Source organism: Schistocerca americana, chromosome X (genome assembly GCF_021461395.2).
Source record: "Schistocerca americana isolate TAMUIC-IGC-003095 chromosome X, iqSchAmer2.1, whole genome shotgun sequence".
NCBI classification, from domain to species: domain Eukaryota; kingdom Metazoa; phylum Arthropoda; class Insecta; order Orthoptera; family Acrididae; genus Schistocerca; species Schistocerca americana.
The window spans coordinates 359189656-359207328 of record NC_060130.1 but is presented as its reverse complement, the minus strand read 5'-3'; the positions used below and the strand labels follow the sequence as shown (position 1 = coordinate 359207328).

The following is a 17673-nucleotide window of genomic DNA, read 5'->3' as shown; positions in this document are numbered from 1 at the left end:
GCAAGACTTGCCTCAGGAGGATTTGATCTACTGGAAGTATCAGAAACCCCCTCAAGACAATTGAAAAGGTGTTTTGAAGATCAGGATGTAACTTCAACAAAGAAATCTGAACATTCCTGAACGAGAAGCACAGTACCACATGAAACGCTGCATAGTTTCTGGATTTGTGGGTTCCAGATGCAAAAAAGAAAGAATCTACAGAAAAAGAAAATACAGCTTTGATGACCAATAAGTTGTTTTGAAATAGTGTTGACCTTAAAATATTTCATGTTTTTTTCATGAATGTATGTAATATTAAAGTACTTATACAAATATTATAAGGTAAATATTGAATATCAGCCAATAGCATGTAGTTGCAGAAATGAAGAAATTTATGATTTCATACAGTTAATTTTCGAAGATAAAGCTAAATGTAAATGTCTCTTCGTGACTTATTTGTCTTACTACAAAGGTAGAAAATGTTTGTAAAAAATACTAAAACAAAATGAAAATAAAAGTGGAAAAGTGGCAGCTTCCAAATGCAGATGTCTCTCCGGTCAGTCGTAGGGGTTTTAGCTGCCACTTACTACTTCTTTCACATCTGACAATGCCTCGGGAATGGATGTTTGTGATGTCCTTAGGTTAGTTAGGTTTAACTAGTTCTAAGTTCTAGGGGACTAATGACCTCAGCAGTTGAGTCCCATAGTGCTCAGAGCCAATTGAACCATTTGAACGAAATGCCGCCGAACTGTCGAAACGGATACGTTCGTCGTAGTCTCCGATTGATTTCTGCTTGTCTGTCAACACTGACAAATTTACGCAAAAGCCGCTGCTCTCGGTCGTTAAGTGAAGGCCGTCGGCCACTGCTCTGTCCAAGGTGAGACATAATGCCTGAAATTTGGTATTCTCGACACATTCTTGACCCTGTTGATGTCGCAATACTGAAGTCCATAACGATTTACTAAATGTCCCATGCATTTAGCTCCAGTTGTCATTGCGCGTTCAAAACCCGTTTATTCACGTCGTACGGCCACGATCACGTCGAAAACCTTATCGCATGAATCAGCTGTGTACATATGACAGCTAAGCCAATATATTGCCCTTTTATAGCGTGTGTATGCGAAACGACAGCCGTCTGTATATGTGTATATGGCTATCCCATGACTTTTTTCACCACAGTTTCTGACAGGAAAGCAAACGTTCTGCATTCGTCTTCTACAGGTTACGACGAAGGTCCAAACTCCAAAGCACAACTGATCTATTTCTCAGTGTACTTAGTCCGCTTGAATACAGACTTACGGGGATCCAGTTCTTGTGCCAAGGTTTCTGCGTCCGAAATAGTGTAAGCCCTCCTTGTGGAAGTTGGTGTCATCGGAAGAGGTCCGTCGCCCCAAGTTTAGTCTGGCGTGAAACAGCAGAGAGCCTTTACGTGAAACATGCACAACTTGATTTCTTCCATTTATAACTAGGAATTTTCCATGGCGTCAAGAGTGGCGATATTGGACGATGAAATGAGTGCTAATAGGGTGGATGTAAGCCTAATAATATGTATAAAAAAAATCAGTTCCATTTCCGCCACTGAATGAAGTACATGTTAGTGAAATAAATCCTGAAATTATTTTAAGAGCAACTGATATCGATGAAATAATTTTATAAAATTTTTGCGATTTAAGATATTTTTGTTTTAATACTGAGGATGAGTTTCCTTATAAACACAGAAGAAGTTGAAGACAACATCCTCTAATGGGGGACGAAGCCGACACCAAGAATGACGTTTTTTGAGACTGAAAGGAAGGCTATAAAGAAAGGTGGGAGGCTTAAAAGGAAGTTAGAAAAAAAGAGCTGCCGCAGGCCTAGCTGTTGTCGGCGAAAGGACGTTATAAAAGAAGGAATTCTGTTTCATCTTACTCAACACACGTTTACCTTTAATCCAGGTGTAAATAAGGGTTATGCGTTTGCATTTTTGACTAACAAAATTTTTGCGACACAAACATTTTACATTTCTTACAACAATTAATCACTCACGGAGATAGCGAAATTCGGAAAGATATACGTTTCTGAACTGAAACACGGTGTAAACGTGGAACTACCTATTTCATTTAGATAGACTGGAGAATAAGTTATCAGGCAGTTTCGTCTGGTTGCTGTGCATTTAGATCGACTGCAGAATAAGTAATCAAACAGTTTCCTCTGGTTGCTGTATATTTATTGCAGAATAAGAGTTAGTTTTCATCTAGTACACACAAAGATAAGAGCCACCTTTTACTCCATTGAAGTTAATGTGAAATAAACGCCGTTTAAAGTCACTAGGTTTGTGTCATCGTATATAATATGCATTTAAATAGTTTTTCCTATCTAAATATACTTCTTGTTATTTCGAGAGTTTTTTTACCGCAAATTGTTAACACAGAAACGATTATTTGTATATTTACTATTATGTATCTGTCAAACGTGTTATAATACGAAGAGACTATGAGATACATTGCTCAGCTGCGCAGTTGAAGCAGTAACAGATTTATGAAAAGTCGATTACTGACGTCCGTTAATTCAGAATAAAATAAATTACTCCATTGCATCAGTCTGGGTGAACGATGAACTGCTCCTGACAGGAATCTTAATGTGAGCATCATTTTCCTTGTTTCAAGTCGCTGTTATCACATAACTGCCATAAGCGACCAGTTGGATAGCTGCTGTTCTTCCAAAACATTAGTTTACTTAATGTTTACTTTATTAAATTTTTTTAATGAAATAGCTTTGATTTGTCTCTATCATTACGTCATAAGTGGTATGCAATAGAGTATCTTGAGACTGTAGGAAACGTAAATGCAAAATTCCAATTTGAAGTAATAGCAATTACTCAGCTTCATCTGTGGATGGTGGACGTCAAATCATGGAATATGGATACCGGTCCCAAAAACGCGTGTCTCATTATACATCATTCCATGTCTCGGTTAGTGATCAGTGTTGACACGAAACGAATACGTAGAAAGCGAATGCAGATCGTTTGTATTTCTACCATATTCTGGGAGTGTAACTTCAACCACACGAAGGGTTTCGAAACGATTGAATATTAAAAGAAAGTTTTGTCTGCCGGTCAAGGTCAGGTACGGTTAAAGATGACTAAGTAAGTAAAGCAGTAATCATTCCGTAGATTCCTTTGAACGCCACAGTATTTTATTAGACATGGCCGTTTGTCTTCCTCCAGCCTTTGAACAAACTTAACAGCCAGCTATAGGAGGCCATACAGTCGTGGATTCCGAACCACGCTCTGACTCGGCGTGTTTCACAGCAACAAACTGCCATTCATGATAGAAGTGCTGAGTAACAGATAAAATTCCTGAGACTGACCGGTGATCGAATGCGACACATTTAGATTCGTAGTCTGGCACTTTCCCACTTCTAATTTTATTTTGTGTTAGTATTATTTTGAGTTCTGACTTTAATATGTCAAACAATGTCTGCCTTTGTAGTAAGACATATGAAGCAAAAAAGAGAAAATTTACTTATAGCTTCATCTTCGAAAAATGTCAAAAAGAAATTTCGCAAACTACAAAAGCTTTTTCAGATACTACTAACTGATTTTCAATACGTAACTTATACGATTTGGATAAATGATTTGATATTAAATAAATAGATGAAAATCCATGAAACATTTTAAGTTCAACACTGTTACTATACACCTTCTTGGTCATCAGAAGCTGTAGTATCTTTTTTTGTAGATTCTTTCCTTTTTGCATCCTGAAACTATGCAGCGTTTCATGTGGTACTGTGCGTATCGTTCAGGCATCTTCAGATTTATTTGTTGAAGTAGTCCTACATCCTGATCTTCAAAACACTTTTTCAGTTGTGGTGGGAGGCTTTCTAGGACTTGCAGTACATGAAAGCCTCCTCAGGCAAGTCTTGCTTTACCTTCTTCTTCTTTGGCTACAGCCAGAGCGGCCTTAGTATTCGCAGTTGCTCTTGCCTGAATCCTTTCTATGAATGAGTGGAGCTCCTTTCTATGAATGAGTAGAGCTCATCATCAAATGGTGTTTTATATTTCTTACAGTTAAGTAAATTTTGCTGAAGAAGGATCCAGCACATTCTCGTGCCTGAATATAAAGTTTTTGTTCCATTCTAGCGTATATTAAATGAAAGTACATTGATGACCCACACGCTTCATTAGGTTATATTTCTCGTCCATCTCCAAATTAATGTATCAAGTAACCAAAACATTTGCTGTATATTCACTTACAAATTCTGAACGATCCTTCAGGAAACGCTTGCTGTCATTATACCATCGCAGCATTCCAGAATTCTTCATGAACTTTTCATATTTCGCAATATGTTCTTTCAAACGTTTTCCTTGTACCTCTTCAGACAAAACTTCTCGTTATGGTTTTGGAGCTGTGTTTATTACGGTTTTACCGAATCATCGTTTTCCTATGGTATCAACGTTCCATCGATAGAAGATCTGGTTTCAGCTTATTCATATTTTCTGCCCAATTCCTACTACGTTCGTTTGTTCATTTGTTGTTCTGGGTTTTTCAGTTTCTTCGCTGTATCGTCTTTTCTCTTGCAAGTGTTCTATTCGTCCCTGATGTCTCCAACGGAATAGTGATGCCGTATCAATACTGGGATGTACATCATTCTCATCATCGGAAGTCTGCTACAGAGGGTAGCAGCGACGGCTTTTGGTCCACACAGTGTTGATTTTCCGCAGTATACAAAAGAGCTGCCATTTACGGTAGGAATCAGTTCCGGCGAGATGCAGCAAATAGTGTTCTCACTTGAAAATTGTTTGTATTTTCTTTTTAATTTTATTTTATTATTGTTTTTAAATTCTTCCTTTAATATGTCCTACACTGTCTGCCTTCGTAATGAGACATTTGAATCAGAAACAGACGTAACTGATGTTTAACTATATCTTTGAAAATTGTCTACACAACATAACGGATGTCTTCGGATTCTTACATTGATCATCTCTAACCGAGTCTAACGATGACTCACGAACGAAACCTCGTTTAATATTTTACCTTTTCAAAATAATTCCTGTCTTTGAAGATATCTCCCAGTAAATGATAGGAAAGCAAACAATCTACAGTAGATTTCTAATGGCTCCGACTAATGGCCAGTCACCAAAGCATAGCATATTTCTTCTCAGTGTAGATAGTCTGCTTGAATACACATTTCAGACGTTCTGGCTTTTGTATCAAGGATTCCGCGTCCGAAGTAATGTAAGCGCTTCTACATCAACTCCTCAGGATGTGGTACTCACCACATGTGGATACATGTCAGCATGCGTTGGTTTTCTGTAAACACAGATTACTTACAACCTGAGAAGACTGTAGTGGCAGAGCACTGTTTAACCGACGCACCCAGAGTGGTGTAAAATGAGTGGGACCGGTCTCTCCAACCAATACGTTGTTATGCACCATCCACAGATGCAGCTGAGTAATTACTGTTACTCCAAGTCGGAATTTTGCATTCACATTTCATACAGTCTCCAGGTATTCTACTAAACGATTTACTGCGTAAAATAGACACAAAAATGTTAATAAAATAACAACAATGTCGAATAAAGTAAAGTTTTGGAAGAACAGCAGCTTTCCTACTGGTGGCGCACGGCAGATGTTTGATAACAACGACGTAGTTATAAAACGTATGGTAATATTCTTGTCGGTGGAGTATATGTACATCGCATATCATGACTGGTGCTACGGAACGTTATATTTTATACTACTAGTAATAAAAATCTGCAGAAAACTCGTAAAGGTAGCTGGGGACATATTTTACCCTCTATGCCAACAGGCACTCCGTTCAGCTGCGCACCATTCATCATTCAGGAGGTTTACATCCTCTTTCGTGATATTGCTTTCAAACAATATTGATTGTTGAAAATGGAAACCAGTTCCGTAAGAAAATGAACACATATTTCGTCACATCTTTGTCGCTGACTCATTGCATGAGCAGCAATTACTACGCCTGATTTTTGTAGACTTCTACTGTGTAACAGGGTTCATATCAAAGATTCGTTGAGCAAAACATGTAGCTGTTAATCATAGCTTCCTACTACTGAGATCTTTGACGTAGTTCTGGAAACCACTAAGACTGACCTCGGTAGCAAAAGTTATAGAGAAACTCCTTACCAAGAGTCGAATACTTGAAGTTTCGTAATTTATTGATTCCAAATCATTTATAGAATACTATTTATCTCTTGTTATGAACCTAAAATAGCTCAAAACCAGCTGTTTAAGAACAGCTTTCTTGTCTTTAGCGTTTGTCATTCTAAATGAAATCTGAGGCAATTTTTTACCTCTTTATACTAAGTTAGAGGTAAAAACTGATAATCAGTTGCTACCAATTTTATGTTGTATTTGTTCACTGCCTGTAGGAATATTCTTGCCTGAGGAACTGAGATACAATGTTGGTGTATGCAATTGATCTTACACTGCAGATGCTTTTGAGTGCACAGATACAGGCAGATGTAACTTAGTTGGCCGAATATAAAACAGAAAACTAAAGCTATGTTGGAAGTAGCTCTCCTTATTATATTTTTCGCTCGTCTGTAAAATGGAACACCGTTTTCCACAGAAAATTCCTTTTGCATCTGAAACTATCGTATCTAATTATAAGGCTCAAATGGTTCAGATGGCTCGAAACACTATGGGACTTAACATCTGAGGTCATCAGTCCCCTAGACTTAGAACTACTTACACCAAACTAACCTAAGGACATCACAAACATCCATGCCCGAGGTAGGATCCAAACCTGGGACCGTAGCAGCAGCGCGGCTCCGGATTGAAGCGCCTAGAACCGCTCGGCCTCAGCGGACAGCTAATTATAAGGAAATACCCGAAACTTCTCAGCTATTTTAAAACTTAGTATGAACATATTTCGTTGAATTAGGTGCTACACTCAGTTTGTTAATTTGTTTAGCACGTTATAGTCCTGTACCAGCTATAGAACGGCTTCGTCAAAAAAGTCTATCTTTAGAACAAGACTATTAATGGAAGACTCGAGCTGAAAATGTATCATATCAGTTCCTCATGAGAGTGGAAATTATTCGGTGATGGGAAGGAAATAAATAACATTACAGGCTTAAATCTATGGAAGCAATTGCCGATTCTGAGAAACGCTACGAGTCAGCAGAAGTAAATCATCGATTTATCGAAAAGCAACTGCTTCTCCATCTGGGAAATTACCGTTACCGATATCAGGAGCCTCGTACTTCAATCTTTTATAGTACTCATGATTTATAATGTGTACTAAACATAGCATAAGATAACAAAGGAAGAAATCGACAGTATATAATATCTGAGCCCCCTGTTGACAAATTTAAGGGAAACTCTGGATTAACAGAAGTGAGAAATCGACTTTTCATAAAATTGTTACTGGTTCAGCGTAAGCTAGAACAGTGTGTCAATATTACTCATACTCTCTACGTATTATAATACGTTTTGATATCTACATAATAGAAAATAATAAAAAAATGTCTTTCGAATTTTCGAATTGTGATAAGGAAATAACCCAAATCAGATGAAGTGCAGTTCTAAAAGAAAAACTATTTACAAAGTAACTGCACGTTAAATACGATGACACAAATCTACAGACTTCAGACGGCGGATATTTCACATTAGCTTCAGTGGAGCAAAGATTCGTTTTTATCGTCATGTGTACTAGATGAGTACTAACACTGACTGTGCTATTAATACAGCAGCTGACTGATTACTTATTCTGCAGTTCCGCGTGTATACCATGTTTCACCTGAGAAACGCATAACGTTTCGCATGAGACTACACTCCAATATTAATTATTGTAAAAAATGCCAGATATTGAGCCACATAAACTTCGTCAGTTAAAAAACCAAACGTCTAACCTTCAATGTCTTCGGGATTAGATGGAGACATTTCTTGAGTTGAAAAGAAAAAGGAAAACACACACACACAGATCCTGCTTTCATAACATCCTGGCTTCTTACGTAATTCACCTCCATGAATTCTTTTTTTCATTATGATATAGACCAGAGGGACTATATGGTACTTTCTAATCCGTTAAAACGAAATACGAGCGTTAAGCTGATCTTTTGCCTGTCAATAACAAATGCAAGATATCTTTTTTTTATTTTTCTTCGCATTTTATTCCTCTAACCTTCACTTATATCCTACCTTTTACTCTTCCAAACCGTCATTATTGGCGTCGGCTTCAGCCCCCTTTCACGCATGTTGTCTTCATCTAGTTCTGTGTTTGTAAGAAAATCCATTACCTTCAATTTTAAAATAAAAATTCTTCAATCCGAAAAATTTTATAAAAACATTTCCTCGATATCAGTTACTTTTAAGTTAAATTCGTCATTTCTTTTTAGTAACATATACCGCATACTCCTTCAGTGGTGACAGTGCAACTGCGTTCGGTTCTTCTTTTCGTTTTTAATGATGTTATTCGGCATCAAGTCTCCGTTTATAGCATTGTTTTTACTGTCCAGTATCGCCACTCTCGATGGCGTCTTCATTCAGCATGAAAAATACCTAATTATAAATGAAGCACACTAAATTGTGTATTTTCTACAGTATTAATTTATATCGTTAACTGGTGCTCGACTTAGAAGACTATTATCAATCATTTAATGGCCTTGCAAGCTGACAACCAGTTAATGAACTACACCGATGGCGTAGACCACATTCAGTTTTGTTCGTTTCACTTATATTTATGAAGTTGCTCTACCAAGAAGAGACGAAAGTAACAGATAACAAAACATGTCTTCATTTCTGTTAGTTTTTTAGTGTTGGAAGAAAACATTTCTTCATTAGTACACAATGAGTTGATAACATCTTTTTGTCGACAAACAGTCTTCAAAATAATTTAGAAACTAACTTCGTGATTCGTTTCACTTTCACGTATGCTTTATTCATTTCTCTATATCACCCAAAGACTATCGTGACTTCTTTAGAGTCGCCAAAAATAATTAAAAATGACGTTATTTTATCCATTTTGGTTAGAGAACACCGCATTTCGTTTTACAATCCATGCTGATCAGTATACATATTCTACGACGTGGGCTCAATTTTCTTTTACAATCCATGCTGATCATTGAACTGAATTAAATACACGACTGTAAAAGAAAATTAAACCTATGTATCACAATGCGTAAAAGATGGCTTTTTATGTAGTAAATACAATGTACAGATCATATAAGCGCAGAACTACATAATCACAAAAACTTCATTATACTTTAGGACGCAGATATAAAACCTTTTTTAAACTATACAATTACAAAAATTTTGTTATGTTTTAGGACACAAATGTAGAACTTGCAAAGAAGTCAATGCAACCATTTGAAAATGGGCTCAATCGGGAAATAATTATTGTACAATAAAACCATTTCAAATAAACTTGCGGCCGACTGCAGTATTTCCTGCTGTGTAAATAAAAATGAGCCTCAACCTGGCCTATTAGCATTCACTAGCATACTTGCCACTGTCCTTTCTTTTTGAACTGTTCTTTACTTTATTTCCTACATTTAGACTTCAATTCTGCCCTTACAGCCTTTCCTTCACTCTCCAAAATGTCACTAGTAACTTCGCTATCATTTAACACGAACACATGTTGACTTCGCGTTCTGTTATGTTTGTAAGGACAAAAGTAAATACGTATGTCCTTGATTGGCTGTGAGTCCCTCAACAGGTATGTTCAGCTGGCTCTTCGCAAGTTTCCTCGGTTGGACTCTACTTCTGAGACTTGTGCGCCCTCAACCTACCCCAGTAATGCCACTGGATAAAGACTACAGTTTAATTTGGAATCTAAACCACGTGTTGTTCCTGGTGCAAGTTCACATTATGAGACCTGAAGGCTAAAGTAAACGCAAAATTTAAAATTCCAGTGTCTGATCTTGCTTCAGTTCCGCGACCTCACGGTCTCCACCTTCGCACAATATCACTTTATTTCTTCATTTACTTTTTTTTCGGGCCTCCATCCACCCCTACAGCCCGTCCTTTCCCTCTCCAGATTATGCCTTCATCAGCTAGCTTCCTTCAGCTATATCTATATTTTCCTTAATTAAATTGATTCTTCTTATTAAGTGCGTGTTATTAATTCATTTGTGGAGTCTACAAAGATTTACAAGTATTACAAGTATGTTCTTATTTTATTCGAAATTATGGAATTCAATTGTACTTGAACATAAACTCGAAACTTCTTCCTCTGAAACGTAAGTTTTGGGTTTTCCTGTTAAATACTTTTAATATTCCTGGTATTTACAAAAATTGTATGAACGGGCCAATTTCTTTCTTTTTCCAGATGCTGTTGACTATGTTGTCCCTTCCTTGGTTTAAGTACTGTTTGAATTCAGTTACAGATTCACTTCCATAGCTGATGAAGTAGTTTCTATAGGAATTTATAAGCCACGTGACTGTTCTCGTGTGCTCGTCTTTGAAGCATGGACATTTTGAGATCTGCATACATTGTTTTTTTGTGGCGTTAATTTAAGCCGTATTGTTGTTAATAACATTGTACATTTCATTTTAATCCACTTCCATTAGCGTAGGATTCTTGAAAAGCCTATTGTTCAGATAAGCACTGTGTCAGTCAAACCACAGTGTTCGCAATGCGAATTTCACATGAATCTCACTTGGTGTCGCCGCCAGAAACAGATTCTTTATGGAGGAGTGCAGCATTGAACTTACAGACGCATCCGAAACTTTAGACTACGCTATCTTTCAGTTAATATAATTGTGTTTGATTTGGGCGAGTGGTGTGTGTACTGTTTCATTCTGCAGTTCTCCCGTAATTCTTTTCGTAATGGAGTTCTTTTCATTTAGGAGTTTTTACAGAATTCTCGTTGTGATTTTGAGAGTGTGAGTTATATATTTTGGTATCCGTCGATAAGCTCTACATCTTCTGGTAATTCGTCATGCGAATTCCAATACATACGATTGTCTCGGTGGTCGTTTCAAGGGGCTTTCGAGATTTGTAACTAAGAGAGCTGTGCTTTTTTCCTCACAGTCTATTCAGCCTAATCCACCCTCATTTGGTTGTTTAGTTAACTGGTATGTGGTTATACGGAGTAGCACCTCTTTCCCCCTGGACCATTCTAAGTATTTCTGTATTTGAGCATTACATTTTCGCTCTGTGGGTATTATTTAGCTGTATAACACATTTTTAGAGTGCCAGCACATTAACGTATTGATTTTTTTGAATAAAAATTACGTTTCTACTGCTGTTCACTATTAAGGCGCCTCTTACTTCCTAAGCTATTGATTCTGAATTATTATGTAAGAGTTAGCCGTGTTCTTTCACAGTTTAACGCCAAACGCTTCCACTTAGTCGTATTCTGTAAATGACTGTGGTATGAGTTATAAAATTTCGTTCAACCGCAGGCTTCCAGTGGGATACCGTGATGACTGCTCGATCTATGACATCGGTCAGATTTAGTCCTCTAATCATGTTGTGTAGGGGTTGATCCTGTTGTGCCTGCTTACTTTACAAGACAACTGAATTGTTCCCCCATTCTAACATCACCCTTTGTATGCCTCAGAAAGTTCGGGATTGTTTCACTAAGAAACTTTCATCTGCTACCTCTGTTATCTGATATTGATGGGACATAAAAGTACAATATTTTAGTTTCGTATGGTTTGGCTTTGACGACACGTCCATCCTGCTGCTTTTCTAAGTTCTCTGATTCTAGTCCCATTTTGGTTAAGATTCGGCAGCCCCAGACGCTAGAGACGAATCTTGTTCTATAGATTGTATTGCGGCAGCAGGTTCATCTCTTAGCAAGCTATTTCTTGACGGAAAGCAATGTCCACGTCATTGGCTTTTAAGAAATTCCCCAAAATCCTCATCCTCGTTTCATTTGTTATTCCACAGACATGACGCATGAGTAGAGTCAGCATTGTCATATCGCCCATTGCAAGCTATTTCGAAGTTTTCCTGTTCCTTCTTATTCCTGCATTTAATTGACTTGTTCGGATTCGCTTCAAATAGATTCATTTTCCGTTTCTCCCATTTCGTCGCCCTGATACTTTCTTACGGCACCTTTCTTGCATTATACTGATGAGGAACAGAAATTTGATGCACTCTGTTAGCTTTTTTCCTGGTAAGTATTTTTAAACTGATATTTAACCGTTTCATTCGTTTCAGCGTTGTCCGATATCTCGTCTAGTGCGAATTTTTTTTTCATCCTAAATAAGGGTTTGTCCAGTGGACTCATTGGCAGTGTTCTCGGTGTTACCCGTTGCGTTACAGGAGGGGGCCATTCCCTGCCACTCTAGTCTTTCCGCTATTGCAGAATATTTCATAGAATGAAAACTCGATTTAGGCAGTTTTCTCAAAAATGCTCTGGCTCATTGCACACATGACATGTAGGTATTTAGAAGGATTACGTAAACTCCCACAAGAATGTAATATCGGACGCAGCAAACATTCGGACAGACCCAGTCCCTTTGTACCACAATCTTCTGTCAATTAAACCACTTTTCGAATTCAGTACCTTTTATTTGCCACATTTAATAATTACCCAATGAAGTTCTTGCTGTTTAATTCTGCAGGAATATTTAGCGTCCTGACAGTTCTAAGTTCGCTGTTTGCGATACTTATAGCAATAGTAATGACAGAGCCATCATGATCATGGAATTCGCTTTTGTCTTGGGTTTTCGGATTGAATAAACTCAGCATTTTCACCAGAAATAAGTAAATTATCGTACAGCCTATCATAAATTTCCAACGTTGTAGATTGTACATGCCTTTTTTCTTGTCGAAGGAGAACTTCTGTGTATTTATCCCGATCTAATACGCAACATGATTTACAGGTTCGAAGACGAATCTCTGTTTCACAAACGACATACAAAAGGGGATGAACAATTAGGGTTAACTACTTACAAGTTCGGCGGCTTCACAAGGAACATGATACCTTTATCTACATCTACATACATACTCCGCGGTGCGAACTGGAGGTTACCATGTACCGCAACCTATCGTTTCTTTTTCTGTGCTTATACAGCGATGGAAACGACTGTCTATGGGCCTCCGTATGACCCTTAATTTCTTGTATCTTGTGTTCGTGGTCTTACGCGAATTATATGTTGACAACAGTAGGATCGTTCTGCAGTCAGCTTTAAATGCCCGTTCTCTGTAGTTTTCTTCTAGGTCGCTGACTGGTGTCTCAGAGGGAAGCACGCAGTTTGACTGCTAAAAATGTGCCAGGGGAGGATGGCAAGTATATGGGCTGGGCATGTAATGTATGATGGTAGAGGCCGGTGGGAAGCGATGCTCACTGAAGGCGATGTGGGGACGTAAACTGGGACGTGGTTGACAGGATGGACGAAGGAAGAAGTTTTGGATGGAGGGTGTGGGGACAGTGGGTTACCAGAGACTGAGGCCAGGAAAATAACGGGAACAGAAGTTGTGTTGAAGGATAGCTCCCATCTGCACGATTTATAGAAGCTGGTGGCGAAGGGAAATATCCTAGTGGCCAGAGTTGTGAAGCAGCCATTGAAATTCATCACGCTGTGCTCATCAGCATGTTGTGCCACCAGGTGTTCAGCTTTGTTCTAAGCAACAGTTTAGCAGTGGCCATTCGTCCTGGTGGGCAGCTAGCTCGTAGTCATACCGACCTTAAAAGTTGTGCAGTGTTTGCAGCAGAGTCGGTATATGACACAGCTGCTTTCACAGGTGGCATATACTATGATCAGGAAGGATAAGCGTGTGACAGGACTGGAGTAGGAGGTGCTGGATCTATGGAATAGGCAAGTCTTGTACCTTGGTATGCCACAGGGACATGAGAGTTTTCTATATGCATTTCACTCTATCTTGTCAAAGCATAACTCCAGAATCTAGTAATTTTTCTTTCTTTCAAGAACTCAACGCTTCTGTTCTTCAGTTGGTGGTCTACATTAATCAAAAAGATTTACTTGTTCATTTAACTAACCCTCAGATAACCAAGTGGTCGGGGTACTTTATGCCTTACTTACTTATATATGAATATCTATTCATGGAGTATGTTGCAAGGCGAAGACAATAACAACTAAAGAAATTTATTTCCTAAATTTTTTACTGTGGGACTAAAGTAACCCCCGCATCGGTAGTAGATTGAAAGAGAGTTGATATAAATAAGAGCGTGCTGAAAGATACTTTCAGTTTCTGTACCCTACTTACAAACCATTATGTCTTTAAAAAGTACGTTGTCCACGTAAGTAAACAACAAATAACTAATTATACTTTTTTCAAACTTTTGATGGTTGCTATAAAGTACTCCCTCCGATCGCCCACCCACCATTGGCAATGGGCGTTACCAAAAATTCGTTGGTATTGCTAGTATTAAAGAGAACTGTTCTATCACGATAATGTTAAAAACCGATAGCTATCTTTTAAAACACAAATTCTGATGGCATTCCTTCTAATAAAGACGGAATCCTTCATTTTACTCTAGAAACTCTGAACACTGTATCAGGACAGAATAAACTGCTGTTAAGAGGGTTAAGTGCTGCTGAGAGGAGTGTGACTGAAGCTCGAGGATTGGTATGTGGAGATGTGTAATGTTGGAGGGTTGGTGGTAGGAGAGAATATATTTGGAATCGATGTGACTTGCATAAGAACCAGATCAAGATTATGGAAAGAAAAGAAGAGTCTACTGTGGGAAGAGAGCTGTGATGTGAGAAAAGATAGGGACGAATGGATTGTACCTGTCAGGAGGGACATATCTCAGGGCGAATTCAGTTGTCTAGGAGGTGGGGGAGGAAGGGCGAAGGGCTGTGGAAGCTTTGTTGGGAGATTATGTGGAGCACTGGAAACACGGAACTGCCTTATATGAAATGAGCGTTGATAAAATCTTATATAACGTGTAAGTAAGAATGATATCAGTCCCTTAATTTTTTTGTGCAGTACACACCGCAACGTATTCTGATTACTTCTTTACAGCTTAATGTGGACGTACCTTTCCTTAGCCTACAGCTTCATTTCGACACAGGAAGCATAATATATCGCACTATAAAATATTTTGAAAGACTGATAGCGTCAAAAGCGAAAATAAGTGATACTATTTGCTTCAATGTGTCTTTACGAGAATGTTTATAATGCTGTAATAAGCAGCAAGAACAATAATGACTCGTTACTCTGCAGCTATGGCACGTTCCTGTGATATTTTCTGACGTATCAGTACTTTATACTTTTCATCTGTCTCTCCTTTTTTAAACATCCATCCTGAAACTACAGTTTTCCTTTCACTCTCCAATATCACGACACTTGACGTCGGGCATGAACATAACGTATCTTCTTGTTCTGTTAATATTCTTGTCGGTTATGCTGCCTTATTATGCAATCATCTTGACACGATATTTCATGGGTCCCCCTGGCCGCCATCTTCAAGTCAGAACACTGTTTGCTACGTCTCGCCAGAACTGATTAATACCGTAAACGGCAGCTCCTTTATATGCCGCGGAAAACCAAAAGTGTGTGGGCCAGAAGCCATCGCTGCAGCCCCCTATCCCCTGTGTAGATGGAGCCATCCGTTGAAGCAACCAATCTTTGGGATATTTTACGGGATAAAATTACCGTAATCTAGTCGAGACCTACAGACAAAAAAGCGTTTTGTAAAATATGGAAATGGCACTGTTTGATGCATGTTTTCACAGAAATGAGCGAGAGGTATAGATCCCATGGAAATATAAAATGCTGAAGTGCAGTTGTTTTCAGGTGTATCCATATGTTCCTAATCAGCTGAAGTGAACATGGTGGACTACAGTAAATGGAAAGACATTGAAATATCTGACTTTGAGGATGATACACATATTAATATTGACACGTCATCGTTATTCCGATGGAGATATCAGGCACGAATAGAACGCATGGAAGAGCAAAGACGATAGAAGGAATAAACTGGAAATGGTAGAACAACAAATGAAAATAAAACACAGAAAATAAAAAATTAACTAAAGTGAAAGGAATGAGAAAGAAAATTTGGATAAGCTGAAACTAGCTCTTCTATCCATGGAGCGTTGATGCCATAGGTAAACCAGGATTCGTCAGAACCGTAATAAACACAGCTCCAAAACCAAAACGAGAAGTTTTGTCTGAAGAGGAACAAGGAAAACGTTTGAAAGAACAATTTGCGAAATATGAAAAGTTCATAAAGAATTCTGAAATGCTGTGTTTCCTGAAGGACCATCCAGAACATGTAAGTGAACATACAGCAAATTATTTGGTTACTTGGTGCATTCGTTTGGAGATGGAGGAGAAACATGACCTAATGTATCATGTGGCTCACCTACGTATCTGTATTTAGCACACACAGGAATGGCACAAAAACTAGATATTAAGGCACGAGAATGTACTGGATCCTGTTTTATTGAGATAACTGAAAGGAATGTAAAACGCCATTTGATGATTAATTCTACTCATTCAGAGAAATGATTCAGGCAAGAGCAACTATGAAACGGAAGACCGCTCTGGCTGAAGCCGAAGAAGAGGAACGTAAAGCAAGACTTGCCTCAGGAGGATTTAATATACTGAAAATATTAGAAACCCTCTCAAGACAATTGGAAAAGTGTTTTGAAGGTCAAGATGTAAGACTACTTCAACAAATAAATCTGAACGTGCCTGAACAAGAAGCACAGTACCACATGAAACGCTGCATAGGTTCTGGATTTGTGGGTTCCAGACACAAAAAAAAGAATCTACAGAAAGAGAAATTACAGCTTCTGATGACCATTAAGTTGTTTTGAAATAGTGTTAAACTTAAAATATTTCATATGTTTTCATGAATGTAAGTAATATTAAAGTACTTACGCAAATATTATAAGGCAAATATTGAATATCAGTCAATAACATTTAGTTGCAGAGATGAAGATATTTCTGATTTAAAGATAAATGTCTGTTTGTGATTTATTTGTCTTACTGCAAAAGCAGACAATTTTTGACATACTGTAATCAGAGCTAAATACATACTAAAACAAAATTAAATTAAAAGTGGAAAAGTGACATATTCCAAATCCAAATGTCTCGTGTTCTATGTCCAGTCATTCACAGTAGTTTTATCTATCACTTATCACTTCATTCTCGAATGGAGTCTTTGTTGCTGTGAAAAGTGACGAATCGGGATGTGTTTGGAAATCCACGTTAAACTTTAGATTTCCCTGTAGCTGGCTGGGTAAGACAATTTAAAAGTCGGAGGAGGCAATTGCATACCACCTACAACAGGACCACGACTATTCAAGTGCTGTGGGGTTCAAAGGTATCTTTGGAATGATGGTTGCTTGACTTCAATAGAGCATCAGCCTAACCTTGGATTTCGCACGAAATTCTAGTCTAACGTTTTACTCTTTGAAAACCCTTCTTGTCTTTGAAGACACGCTCACATCATACACTGTGGTGACAGGACTCATGGGATAACTCCTAATGTCGTGTCGGACCCTCCTTTCGCCGGGTGTATTTCCGTACCTTGACGTGGCATAGCCTGAACTAGTCGTTCGAAGTACCCTGCAAAACTATTGGGACATGCTGCCTCTATAGTCGTTCATAACTGTTAACGTAGTTCCGGTGCAGGATTTTCTTCACAACTGACTTTTCAATTACGTCCAATTCATACTGGATGGGCGATCTGGCTGCCAAATCATTCGCTCGAATTGTCCTGAATTTTTCTCAAACTAATCGCAAAAAATTGTGGCCGGTGATGTAGCCTTTGTCGTCCATAAAATTTCCATCGTTTTTCATGAACATGAAATT

The 17673-nt window shown here is 38.2% G+C and overlaps 1 protein-coding gene across 1 annotated transcript; it reads left to right on the top strand.

Moving 5' to 3' along the window:
* The first annotated feature begins 15680 nt into the window (after positions 1-15680).
* On the top strand, positions 15681-16673 carry LOC124556025 (hsp90 co-chaperone Cdc37-like). Its single transcript, XM_047130062.1, has 3 exons — positions 15681-15805; positions 15946-16200; positions 16355-16673. Exons 1-3 carry the CDS (start codon positions 15681-15683, stop codon positions 16671-16673), a joined length of 699 nt encoding a protein of 232 aa, XP_046986018.1.
* Positions 16674-17673: the final 1000 nt, after the last annotated feature.

Bases quoted from the DNA above. Each gene is read 5' to 3' on its own strand.
- LOC124556025 (XM_047130062.1), top strand. From the start codon at position 15,681: ATGGTGGACTACAGTAAATGGAAAGACATTGAAATATCTGACTTTGAG. The intron at 15,806-15,945 runs GCAAAGACGATA...CTATCCATGGAG, and splicing joins CGAATAGAACGCATGGAAGA to CGTTGATGCCATAGGTAAAC. The intron at 16,201-16,354 runs GTATCATGTGGC...CTACTCATTCAG, and splicing joins GAGGAGAAACATGACCTAAT to AGAAATGATTCAGGCAAGAG.